This window comes from Motacilla alba, chromosome 4 (assembly GCF_015832195.1).
Source record: "Motacilla alba alba isolate MOTALB_02 chromosome 4, Motacilla_alba_V1.0_pri, whole genome shotgun sequence".
Classification (NCBI taxonomy): Eukaryota; Metazoa; Chordata; class Aves; order Passeriformes; family Motacillidae; genus Motacilla; species Motacilla alba.
In genome coordinates, this window is record NC_052019.1 from 45,016,337 (window position 1) to 45,029,604 (window position 13,268).

At 41.2% G+C, this 13,268-nt stretch overlaps 1 protein-coding gene across 13 annotated transcripts in view; it reads right to left on the minus strand.

Annotated features, from left to right (window-relative positions):
- Positions 1 to 5,298: 5,298 nt before the first annotated feature.
- Positions 5,299 to 13,268, minus strand: part of FAM241A (family with sequence similarity 241 member A) — a 449,214-nt gene continuing 441,244 nt past the window's right edge. For 10 of the 13 annotated variants that reach the window (XR_005256769.1, XR_005256771.1, XR_005256773.1 and 7 more), the window contains one exon: positions 9,011 to 9,036. Coding sequence is in view for 3 of the 13 variants with exons in the window: in XM_038135580.1 (XP_037991508.1) it covers positions 8,785 to 9,036 (252 nt within the window). In the remaining 10 variants the exon portion in view is untranslated. Of the gene's footprint in view, positions 9,037 to 13,268 lie in introns of all 13 variants that reach the window. The other 3 variants (XM_038135580.1, XM_038135582.1, XM_038135581.1) reach the window with 1 other exon arrangement.

Consider the following 13,268-nt stretch of genomic DNA (forward strand, 5'->3'; position numbering starts at 1 on the left):
ATTGTTGATTCAGCAACACAGAGAGGACACCCACACACTTTCAGCTGGCATGGTATCTGCTGAAACACAGCCACCACAAGGAAACAGGCTGTGGCACGGCTCTTCAGGCAACTGCTAGGACATATGGAAACCCCAGGATGTCCTGGGAGGTGAAATGGGAAGACTCATATTTAAATACTCCCTGTGTCTTCATTTTACAAAAGAATAGTTCAAATGTCACTTCTTTATTTGAGAAATAAACTATTCTATGTATTCCTTATTAAAAGTCCCAAAGGAGAAAATCAGAAACCTACCCTTAGTTTGTTTTTAAAGCTCAGAGCCTATTCTATTTTAGTCCATGCAAATATGCACTTGGCAGAGGATTCCACCTAAACCATCAGTCAGAAATCTAGGCAAATGCTTTCCACTCCCAGAGAAAGCCAGAGTCATCCTTGCCCATGCAAGGAGGGGCAGCACGTACCTGCCCTGTTGAAGGTCACTGGAGATGAGGTGGCTCCTGTCACAAACCACATCGTCCCTCAGAACAGTGCCGCCATGAAGCAGCCCTGATGGATTTCTTCCTGGGGTGCCGAAAAGCCAGGATGCAGGTGTGCTTCAAAGCTGCCATGGAATGAGCCTTGCTGGAAACACCTCGGGCCCCAGGCTGACACAGGGCAACCCAAGGATATTTTTCTGGGCAGGGCTAGAAATCCCCAGTCAACAGCAGCATCTAACAAGCTTTCAGGTCATTATGAATGACAATGGATTGAATAAAAACATAGAGCAAAAATGTCAAGATGGAGAATGTTAGAGCTCAGAAGATAAAAATTAACTCTAATATTCATTGACTACAAACATGGAAAAAACCCAAACACCAGGAATGCAGGAAATAAATCATTGACAGTGCTGAAAGTTAAGGGAATAAAAGATTCAACTACTTCCACTGTTTTATGGGAAACTCCAAAAAAACCTTTGCATCTTATCAGATCCCATGACAGTTAAACATCTTATTTCTGGCACACGTCTTCATGACTTTGTGTTACAGGGAAGGTTACTGAAGGTTGAAAACGCCCTTTGAATCTTCACAGTGATTTTGCAGCTTTCAGCTTTCTGAAAAAGTCCCCAGGGCTGAATGCAAGTTGGAATGGAAGGCGCATCTCCCACACCCCAGCACAACTCTTTGCCCTGCTCTAACTGCTCTTGTCCTCTTATTCTTCTTTAATAATTCATCCAGAAGCCCCTCTCTGCGAAATCACAGTGAAGATCCAAAGGGAGTTTTCAGCAGCAGGCCCCAGTAAGCTCAGTCACAAACCTGCTTTTAAATGCTGCTCATCAAAACAAGCAAAAAGAAAAAATACATTTGATACCGGAGCAGAGATGACTGAATTAAATAGAGTCTAAGCTTCCCCAGGAGAACTCTGAAGCACTTAGGAAGGAAAAATCAGCCTGCACTACTTCTAAACAGGAAGCAAGTGCCTTGTGAGAATCGCTAAACTTTTCTTTTTCTTTTTTTTTTTTTTCCTCTAGTGTGTGTGAATTACACAGGAATTTGGAGGGGAAAAAGAAAGGTGACAATCAAGAAAGAAGTTTCAGAAAAGATGGGAGAGGGGTAACATCAAAAAGGATCTGTGCTACCACTCTCAGAACTTGGGTGGAGGACATTAGAATGCACTGAATTTACTTTTTTTAAGTAACAAAGGAAGAACAGAGCATTAATGGCAGAACAGTTACTCATGAAGACCTCAATTCCATTTTATAGGATTTTTAGCTCAGTTTCTAAAGTTCTTTGGAAAACATTGTCATTACAACACATGGCTTAGTCTCCTGGGAAACTGGAGCAAAGCCACCAGTGCACAAGCAAATTAGATTAATCTCCAGTCTTAACTGTACTTTAACCCTCCTCTCGTGCAGCTGATAAAGCTCAGCTGACAAGATAGGCACCTCTTAAACACAAGGCTCAAAGCGTTAAATTGTCCAACAGTCCCACCACCACTGAGGTATATCCAAAGCAAGCAATAGAGGCTCCCCAAAGAGTGTTTGGTTTTATTTCTTAAAAAAAAAAAAAAAAAAAAGGAAAAAAAAAAAAAGCTAGGCTCATTCATTAGAACAAGGAAAAAAATAGGTATTCTGAAGGAAAGGTAAAAGATACAGCAATTTGCCTGTACGTGTTGAATAACCTGTTAACTAAGAGCCAAGTTAAACTCTGTTGCTAACAGAGCTCAGCCAAATACTGTCTTATCTCTCTAATCACAAACTGAATGAAAAAAACTAGGAAGCAAAATGAAAAAAAAAATTACTCAAACACTTACATGCCTTTAGTTCTCTTATCTACAAAGCATGAAAAGTAGACTCAAAGCTGTTAATTTTTTTCCCCTTTCTGCATCAGGAAGATTCAGAGGCATAGAAATGTTTGTTCCCTCAGTAAAACTGCATCATCATGCTTTTCCTAATCCTATTAGGTTGAGGACATGACTGTGGGATGCCAGACAGTATTTCCACTCTTAGCAGGAAGCAGAGGACAGTAATGTGGGTGCCCAGCTCTGTGGAGTCTGTTCAGCAGCACAGAACAAGCTCAGAGAAACGCCTGAGGAAATCAGGTACTTGGCTAAGGCAAACATTCAGCCCGTAACAAGATGCATAAATACAGAAAGTGACAGCAAAAGAAATGCCAAAAACCTGCTTGAAGGCTTTGTAATACCAGCCAGGGAGCAATAAAGACACATCAGTCTCACTCTGTGACCTGCCATTCCATATTCACAGGCTACCTTCAGCCCCACTGGTCACAGCTATTGACAGAGGAGTGGCTTTCAAGAATTTTGGACTGATATTACCAGCTTTTAGAATGGACATGAATGAAAAAAATGGTTTAAAACAATAAACAGGTAAAATATTCAACAAGAAGATTGAACAAGCCAAAGCACTGACTCAAATTTCATTCAAGTCAAGAAGAGACTTCCTGTTACAGACCAGGATTTTGGCTGACAAAGAATTTTCCTTAATAATTCACTTCCTTGCTACAAACTTCTTGCACCTATGAAGTACGTTCCAGCTAGCTTGAGGAAGATTGCTACAATAAAAAACCAGCCAATTAATTTGTGAACTAGGACAGAAGAATGCTCACTTTCTACCACTCATTCTGGACACTATGCAAATTCATCTACCTTGTGCATTCACCCCCCATACATCAGTTAGCATCTTTTTCCTCTGAGAGGAAGCCCTTAGCAATGTGCCAGAGACTAATTTGGCTCCCTTCTCACAGATATTAATTAAACCCTCATCCAAATGAGGACTGGAAGATGAGCCCTTTTCCATTGTAATGTTTTAAAATGCAATTAAGAGTAAATGGTACTGAAAGATGCCTAGACACACACAGATGGTTTCCAGAAGCAGAACCATTTGCCACAAGCAACATTCATTCCGAACACAAGGTGATGGCACCAGGACAAGCCAAGAAAGAATGGGGCTTTATTAAATTTCATTAAAAGAACATAAAATCTTGACACAGCACTCTGTAACAGCTCTGTCTCAAACACTGCCTGATCAAATCCCCTGGACTGTGGTGTAACAGTCCTTCCCCTTCCATGCCACTGGGACTCCAGGTATTTCAACAGGACTGGCAGCCTGCTGTACCCTGGGAAGGAGACAGGGACCCTGAGGCTGCAGCAAGAGCAGCTCCTGTCACCAGAAGGGTTTTAATCCAGTCACACCCCTCCTGCCACTTGAGGGGAAAAAGAGGGTGTATTGTTCTCAATAAATTGGGAAAAACATGTATTATCACAGCAGCTTCACTTATGCACTAATTAGAAAATACACATACAGGCTGGGGGAGATAAAGACTTGGGACAACTGCACACAAGACAAATATTATCTGGATAGGACAAGACCAGAATTTGAAAACACCAGAAGCTTGCATGCAAGTTAAAACTCACTATTATTAGTCCAATTCCCCTTTCCCATTGCCTTTGGTTCCTCTGTGAAAAACAGAGCTGGTGAAAGCTCAGTTTTCTTCAGTGAGATTCCTTCAGTAGAAGGAACACTGATGATTTTATACACATACGAAGATATTCCTGGAAGGCACTGGCAGGAGTTAAGGGAAGCTACAAGTCCACCTGCCTGTTTAAGCTTGAAACAATCCTAAACCACATGCTGCTTGACCTGTCTATTCTCAAAATCCTGGTGCCAACCTCCCAACAGCTCCTTACCCCCACACTTGCAATGTTCTCTTTGGTGATTGCAAACCACAGTTTGGTAACCGTCATCTAAACTGACAGATAAGCGCTGTAAAAAAGAAGTGACTGACCAAAATACACGTATTTTTAAAAAATCCTCTATTTTTTCTTCCCCTCTGGCGCTAAGCAGGCACACAGTAAAACAAACAAAACACTAATCTGAAAATAGATTTTCTGTCTAGGTGGCTTTAAAGAAGACTGAGTGATGAAAAAACCTGAACCATTAGCACAGAGAAAGACTGTTCAAAGTGAACACCCCTAGAGAAGGAAATGCCTGAGTTAAAGGAGGAATGGACAAAGCAGATGGGGAGAGGCTAGTAAGTTCCTAAACCCTAGAGTAAAGCCCAGGATGGAAAGAATCAGTCAAAGCCAGGTTGTTCTGAATTTGCATGCACCCTATGACAAAGATACTTTAACAGAAATAAAACCCGAAGGGTTGAATCTATTCAGGAATGAACCTTATTTCTTTTGTGCATATTCACCACTAAGGCTTCAAAGGACCAAAATTCAACTTTGCTACTTTAAAAAAGCATAAACTCCTTAACTCACTGGGCATCCTGAGCAACACAGATACATTGAAGTGTCTGCTGGATGTGGCAGAATGAACACCTTTCTGACCTGCAAACCAAAACAACAGCTTGAAGTAGATTTGTTTTGAACCACATAATGTTCTACGTGTATCTAAAAAAAAACCCAACTGAAAACACCCAAACCTTTCTGTGGCACAGCAATTGTCACTTCAAAGGATTTTTCACACCCCTGACTACATCTGGTTCCCTTCAGAGGCTGCTCTAGATGCAAAACAGATATGCTGTGAATTAAAAGCTACTTTACACCATAACACTGCCATTATTTGTTAACATTTAGCTCTACTATTTATTTTCTTCTAGTTTAGAAAAAACTTGCTGCATACAACCATAGAGACCTGATGCAGTTTATTCAGCTCTTGTACTGCAGTTTTTTCTCCACCAGCTGCAAGTTAACTGATTTCAGTGGATATCTGAACACTGCCCTATTTCATCTGGGCCTACCATGACATCTTGAAAGGACCCAAGGAATTCTGAACAAAGCACCACAAAGAATTCACAGATCTCATTGATAGAAATAACTTTTTATTAGAAAGAGTAACAAAGTGCTTCCCATTGGATTCATTCAATACAGAGATTTTAAGAAATAAGATTTTTCCTTTTTATATGGACAGTTTTGACGCGATGATGTTTCAGCGCAAACAGGGCTCTCCAAGATTCTCCTGCAGAGCTTCTCTGTACACACTCCTTCAACCATTTATGCATTTGGCAGTCATGAAACAGCACTGAAGAGTCTATCCCTTAAAAAATGGAGGTTATGTAAAACGCTTGCAATGCCACACTGGCCAACAGGAATTATATTGTTTGTTGTTGTTTAACATAGATTTAAGGGACATAATTCTTTCATACATTCCTACACACAGATGCATAAAGGTGCTTTCAGTTCTATCAATAATAATAATAATAATATGTAACAGCATAAATAACAGTATCAATTTTTTACTGTATAGACAACTGTGAAATTGCCTTTTTTTTTTTCTTTTTAAAAATTAACCTCCTGCTTTTTTAGCTAGGGATATCCTTTGAACATTTGGTGCTTCCTTTGCCTTCCTACTATGTCTGGATGGAATAAAGAACACAAGCAAGGACTGTTCACCCCTTTCCCCCTCACTTTTGGCACACATTTATGATCAGATTTCTTTGGACATATATGCATGGTTTTACTGCATTCCACTTTCCACTCTTTATGTCTGATTCTATCCCAGCTCCCCTTTTTCCTTAGCTCCTCCTGCCTTCCCTGCAAATGAGAGGGGGATAGTAGAGTAATAGCACAAAATTAGGACAGACATTTCCGTACAAATTGTTATACACAAGGGAATGTATGAAACCAAACAGGAGAGGGGGATTATCCATGCAATGCATTCTTCTTTTTCTCTTTTCAGCCAAGCTTACACCACTAGCACTGTTTCTCCAGGTTGTTAAAAATGCAAAACTTCTATAAAGGACAAGACATAGTTACCCTTAAGAGAAACCACCTAAGACATCCACTAAACACAGCATCAGCCCCAAAGCTACCCTACCTTTCCCCAGAGTACATTTACACAAACATGAACATTGAACAAACAACCGAACTGAATTCATGAGTGCAACAGTCACAGTTCTGCTGATACTGAAAGGTCACATGCACATAAACAATGTCCTCACTGAAGCAGTTGGTCACACCCGTGGTTCACTGTTCCCCCTTCCTTATGACAAGAGCACAATCACCACTTCAAGGAAATACCACATGCCATCTCACAGCACAGCACCTTTACACAACAGAACTACTGCAACAAGGGTATCACAGATACACTTCTTCCTACGGGATGAAGGGAATTAGATGAGATCCTCTGTACAGTAACTGCATTGTGGGAAGAAAGAAAGGAATTTTTTTTTTTTTTTTTTTACTTTTAACAACAAGATGCTTTTGTAATACAGACCTTATACAGGAGGAGAATAAACATAACCCCATAATTCTATCTATACAAATCTGCAAAGATGTAAACAGATGTTCTCCTTACAGGGGACTTGAAACAAACCCAAAGCTTGCCCCTAGGCACTTCTGAGTACAGAGCTCCTGGCTCTGAGTTCAGCCTGTACTTGCTGTCCATCCAAGGTTTCCCTGCCAGCAATAGAACTATTTAACCAGGTGCCAATCAACACAGGTTGCCATCTAATTACACAGCTGGGCCTCAGAACCAGTGTCCTGCTGGTTCAGCAGAGCCTCCTGAATCCACATGCAGGGTCATCTGAAGATCCAGAGAGGTGACCTGCCTCCTCAGAAGGATACTACCTGTTCATTAGAAAACCACAGAGAGACATCTAGAGATGGCATTTCAGTACAAAAGACTGTAGAGGAGCTGGGCTCTCATGTTCACTGCACTAAATAAAAAATATCTCCCTAACAGGAAAGTCTGTAAGAATTGGGGCCAGGAGTCCTGGAAACAGAGCCTAACAGACAAAATGATCCATGCATAAAGCTGGACTTGAGAATCCAGCTGCAGGAATGGGACTATAGAGAACCCTCCCTTAACTTTAAAAGTCTTTGAATAAGACAGCATCTTCAACTAATTTATTGTTGTAAAAACATTTAGGAAAAAGGTCACTGCAAAAGGTTAAGTAATTTTCTGTAAATTTCCCATCTCCTCTTACATCTCTTTAAGCAAATATGTAATTTCACTCTACCACAGATGAAATCAATTTTGCAATTACATTTCTTGCTAAGAGTAATGTACAACAAATATTCAATTGGTAGCCTATTTAGCAGTAGTAGTAAAGTAGCAAAGATTCTGTTCCATTTTTCTGTTTCTCTTCAGGAGAAGAAGAGAACTTGGAAATACCCAGCACACCCCTGGGGTGCCTACTGGGGAGCTGAGTGAATTTGGCATCCACTCCTAAATCTATATAACCTATTCCCTAGGCTGTGTGGCCCATGACATACACCTATAGGTAGGCATTTTGCTGCCTAGTATGGAAAGGAACCAGTTAAGACTACTAAATAAAATGACCACTTGGTTTCATTCTTGCCTTGCATGAGGAAACAGGTCCAGTTTGCTTAGGTGCACAAAGCTTTAGCTTGTGTGGGCTCACACTGCAGCAAATGTGGGAAGCCTTGAGAGATCTGGTCTGGTATCTGTTTGTTCAGCCACTTGTCACACCACCCAGAGGAAGCAGACAACATTCATGCTGTCTGGAATGGCAAGTGTCCAACACTGCAGCTGGAACTACCTACAAACTCCATGAATTATCCAAATATTTATCTTAAGAAGGAGGGCTGGGGGAAAGAGTAAGTACAAAAAATAAAGAAAGAAAAATAGCAGCAGGAGCTGAGTACATTTCCAAAAAACAAGGCAGTGCTACACTAGGCTGCTTGGCCAGTGTAGGACTGCAATTTCTCCTGAACAACAGCTGAAGTCTTGTGTGATGTCACTAACATTAGTATAAGGGCATTTTGCTGGTACAGCTTGTTTCCTGGGGGGGAGAGCTTACTATAAACTACAATACCCAAAGTTGCTTTTGTGTCTGGAAATTGTACTCATGTTATGAATGCAGGTTTGTTACCAAATCTCCCTTGTGCAGATTTAGCTTTTCAGCAAAACACTAACAAATTATGCAGATTCAGGGAACAAACAGCACATGAGCCCTCCCAGCAGTGAATCAGGGCACTCACTCCAAGTGTCCTCTTAAAACCAGACATGGAACTTTCACTACACAAAGCAAGATCATGGGGAGAGTGGAAGGGAAAATGAAAAGCCAGTCCTTTGGCTAAGGCCCCAAGAGTGCAGAAAACAGTACATTTCACACCATTATATTACAAACATCTCCTTTCTTCCCCCTAAAAGATGGAGTAGGGCAGTGCTGATTTGGTTTGAAATATAATTTTAGTCCCCCTCATCAGAAGTTCAGCAATTTGAAGCACTGCAGCTTTTGATATACCACCCATTTACACATAAATCCACTGACATAGTGACAGTGTTGAAATACATCATCCAAATAGTAGCTATAAAATTTTACTGTTGTACATAAATAATGACAAGGCACAGAACAGCCACCAGTCCAAGAGCTTGTAGGCCAAGAAACCAGAGCATAACCCAGAAGAATATAATTATCACGGGTTCTACTATCCGTTCTCCAAAGTACATCCTTGTGAAGCCTATTCTGATAAGGCTTTTGTTTAGTTCTCCAAACAGAGTCCCCATCTTTTTGTAGTCATCTATCACAGGTTCCGTGGTGTGGTTCCTTTGCTCTTGGTGGACCTGCACCTGCAGACAGAAGACAAAAAGAGGAAACACGTTATACAATTTTATAACTGTGATTCTGAACAAGTCTCTCATCTGTTCCTATCGGAATGCGTAAAGCTAAGATACACATGCGATAAATCTACTCCTTAAATCAAGAAATTGAAAATGCTACATAACTTGTGACCTTGGTACAATGCTAAGGATGTAATCTGTCCAAAGCTGGGACATCTGAAGTGGTGCTACAAATACATGGCAGCCTCCCTCCCCTCCAGATGCCACTCTAGAGGAGGTGTAAATCTCTCCTGCAGGTCATACATCTTACCTGTCTGTGCAACCTGCCTGTGGTTGTCAGGGCAACCACAATGGAATGAGGTGTCTCTAATTTCAGGGAGGGGATTTGGCTGAACTATTTCCAGAACATCGCCAGAACTATGAGAATGATACCAAACTATTAAACATGAACTATGAAGTATGTTGCACTGAAGCCCAGGGAACTGAAGGGCTGCTAATCACTGCTGAAAGAAGGGCACTGGATCTGACCAGGAAAGTGACAAACATCTATCCCAATGTTGGTGTAAGGAGCCATACAAGTCAGGCAAAGGAAAACAGACTCAAGGACTGCACAGATGCAAAGTGGTGGTATAAAAAAGCAAAGGGAAGGAGAAACAAGTTCTGGACTTCCTGTGAAATAAAAAATGGCGGAGCAAATCAACAGGAAGGCAGAGTTCCGTCTTCAAATGAAGATGCCACGGGTAAATATCACTGCAGAAAACAGGAATGTTTTACCATGTAAATTGTAACTAGATTAGAGTTTGAGATCCCGTCTCTCTTCCTCAGTGTCCAGAGATTCCTTGCACAAAACCTTGTGTTTGGGTATGACAGGGCAAACATGCTTCAAGACGATGAACATGGGTCTTCTAATGCTTCCATTAGGCAGCAGTGAAAACACATACAGCAGGTACTCATAAATAATTCAGTCTAATCAATAGGTCCTACAAATTGCCCACAAGCTCTATGTGCAATTAGTCTACTCCCAGATTCAAAGCAAACATGTTCCATCTTCAAGGATGAATGCTATTCTGCATCCCTTGTTTCATGGCATGGTCTTGGTTAGAGAAATAGAAATTCCCTTTCACACCAGTGCCAGGTTCTCCATTAGAGAGCAAATAATAAAGTGAATTATCAGTCTTACAGAAAAACATACAGCAAAGACCAATGGAAGCCAATATTGTTTTTCTAGGTCAGACTTTAGGCCACCATGCAGAACCTGCTGGCTGAATGCTCTGGGTAAAGCCCTACAGCTGCTCCTGAAAGAGAAAAACCCAACAGTCCCTCAGCTGAAAGTACCAGGATTTTTTTTTCCTTTTAAAAATTTACTTACTCATAAAGAGTCTGGTTTAAGCTTCAGTACTGAGTCCCATAAAAGGACAGGTGCAGGAAGCCTAAATAGTAATGTGCTCATAACTAATTCGTAACTAATACTCTGTTCACTCTTTCTGTGGTTCTACAGAACATCCTGAGCAGGAAGAACTGCAGTACTGGAGGTTATGTACAGACACTTGTCTGCCTCTTTTCAGCCCACTTTGTAGGCCCAGCATGTTTTCTCCCCTTTACTGGACTTCCTTCAGCATATTGGCTTTATTTAATTCAATTTAATTCAAAGAAACATTGACTCATCAATAATCCCAACATTTCAAGATCAGCCTCTTCCAGAAAAGCAGAGACTCTTGTGAGCCCCTGTAAACTTGGCAGGGCTTGGAACACAATGGAATTCTTATCCCTCCATTCCCAAAGAGCACAGGGAGACAAACAGACTCTTAGCCTAAGTGTATACTGACCACAACAGCTAAGGGAAAAGAGAAGGGACGAGCTGGGAAGCGAAAATAAATGTATTTGCTTCCTGCATGCAGATACCAGAGGGAGCATGTGACAGATGATGGTGCAGAGGATCAGAGCACAGCTCACATCAAGCAGTGCAGAGACCACTTCAGAGAGAACAGCTGAGAAATCACTACATTTTCTAGCCATGGCCAGGGCAACCAGGAGGCGGAAAACATCACTTCTTTACCCCTGGCTTGTTAGTGGTACTCAGCAAGGTCCTGGAAGCCTTCACACAGAGCAAGCGCAGCACTGGCCAGGAGGCTGCCAGCAGGCACAGGTCTGCAGCTCTTCTGTAGCTCCCACTGGGCTAAGCAGGGTTAAGCACACGTGTCCATGCCAACAACACCTTTCCTGGTATGAGGAGCTGTAGGACACACGATTGCACTTGTGGCCCCGCTTGCTTTGATAAGCTAACAGCAAGAAGTTGCACACTGTATCTTAAACAAAGTAAACACAGTAAAATCCACGTCACTTGGCTGTCCAAGTATTTTTTATTTTTCCATTACCTCTCCCTCACCTTCTCAAACAAGGATAGGTTCATGGATTCTAAAGCGACTACACACAGGGAGCTGCCAGGCACAGAGACTGACAAGTGTATGTTTAACTACAGAACAAGTGTCAAGTTATTTTTCCAAATATTTTTCAATAGCTTACAAAACTTTTCAAAATGATCAAGGAAATTCTCAAGACTTCAAAGTCTGATTCAGTTAATTCAGGCTAAGTATATCTTGCTTCAGGCAACTCAGCAATAAGCAAGTAAAGCTGAGAACAGATGATCAGTCATGAAACACTGATGGCATATTTTTCTTTACTATTGCATAATATTTCACATGCTGGACAAATACATTTCTTCAGAGATGTAGCTAAAACAGGATTAGGGCAAATGCAGATAATGTTACAATACTCCAAATTGCTAAGGAATAATAAATAAGCTTTAATACTGCAGCTAGAATTTCTCTCACTAACTTCCAGGGCAACAGTAAAATGACACGCAGCCCCATATATGTGGCAAAGCTCTCAAATCATAACCTCAGAACCAAATTATTTTTTTTTCTGACAAAAAATACTTTTCTAAACAATTTTAGAAATTGGCCGTCTTCAGTGAACACACAGTTCCCAGCTGACTCTTTAATTTTCACTGAACTATTTTCATAGGGCTATTTTCATACTAATCTTGCTGAATCAGCCTGAAGCTAGACAGACACTACCATAACAGACAAAATGTGGAGAGAGAAATGAACCCATTCCGAGCAGCTCACCCCCTTGCCTCTGCAAAACCAGGGCTTCCTTGTGTGAAAGCAGAAGTTTCTGTTTCAAAGTTGCTATTTTAAAATTCAACAACCCAGCCTAGGTTTGGTAACTTTGAAGAATCCATTGTGTATCAGGAGGGAAAAGAGGGAATTTCTTGATCTGCACTAGCCCCAGAGAAAACATGCTTTCCAGGCTTTTCCCAGCTGCTCTTCTCCTCATAATTAAGTGCCATGCAGGGGGCACTCCCAGACTTCATCTGCTACAGCTCAGGATGGAATGTAAGAGAGAGCCACTTCACTCATTTGTTTGCCTTTCCTCACTCTTTGAAACACAGGAGTGATGAAGACATTCAGAGGGACTGGGGAACAGTAGTGCAGCCAGAGATCTAGATGGATATAGATTAATACATGCCCAAAATATCTCCTGAAAAGAGAGGAACAGCAGCACTGCCTCCCAGACAAGAATCCTCCTCCCCCTTCCTCCAACTGACTGAAAGACACTCACCAAATATACACATATGGTATTATTCCTGAAGGAGAAAGGAGAACGAGGCTTTCCTAAGTGAATAAGTCTAAACCAGAATGTATTAGAAATGCTGATTGCATTTGTTTCCTAACCTACTGTTTCTTATCAGATTACTGTAATGAATTACTTCTAACTGTAATTTAAATTAATTTTACAGCAATATAATTTTATTTTAGACTTACTGGGATGACTTAGTCTGAATTCTGAATCTATTCTCTGTGAGTTTGAAACTATTCTCCCTTCTCCTAGCCCTACATGCCCCTGTAAAAAGTCCCTCTCCAATTCTCTTTTAGGCACTGCAAGGTGCTATAATGGCTCCCTGGAGCCTTCTCCAGGCTGAACAGCCCCAGCTTTCTCAGCCTGTCTTAAAAGGAGAGGTGCATCTTCATGGCTCTCTTCTGGACTCATTCCAGCAGGTCCATGCCTTTCCTGTGCTGGGGACTCCAGTGCTTGCAGCACTCCCTACTCAATTTTGTATTTGGTTTCTCATTTTTTATTTTAAAAAATAGAACTAGATCTGCTGTCTCCCACTGTTTACTGGCAGAAAGTCAGAATTCAAAGATGCAAACTCTGAAAAGCTTTTATACCGAAACTTG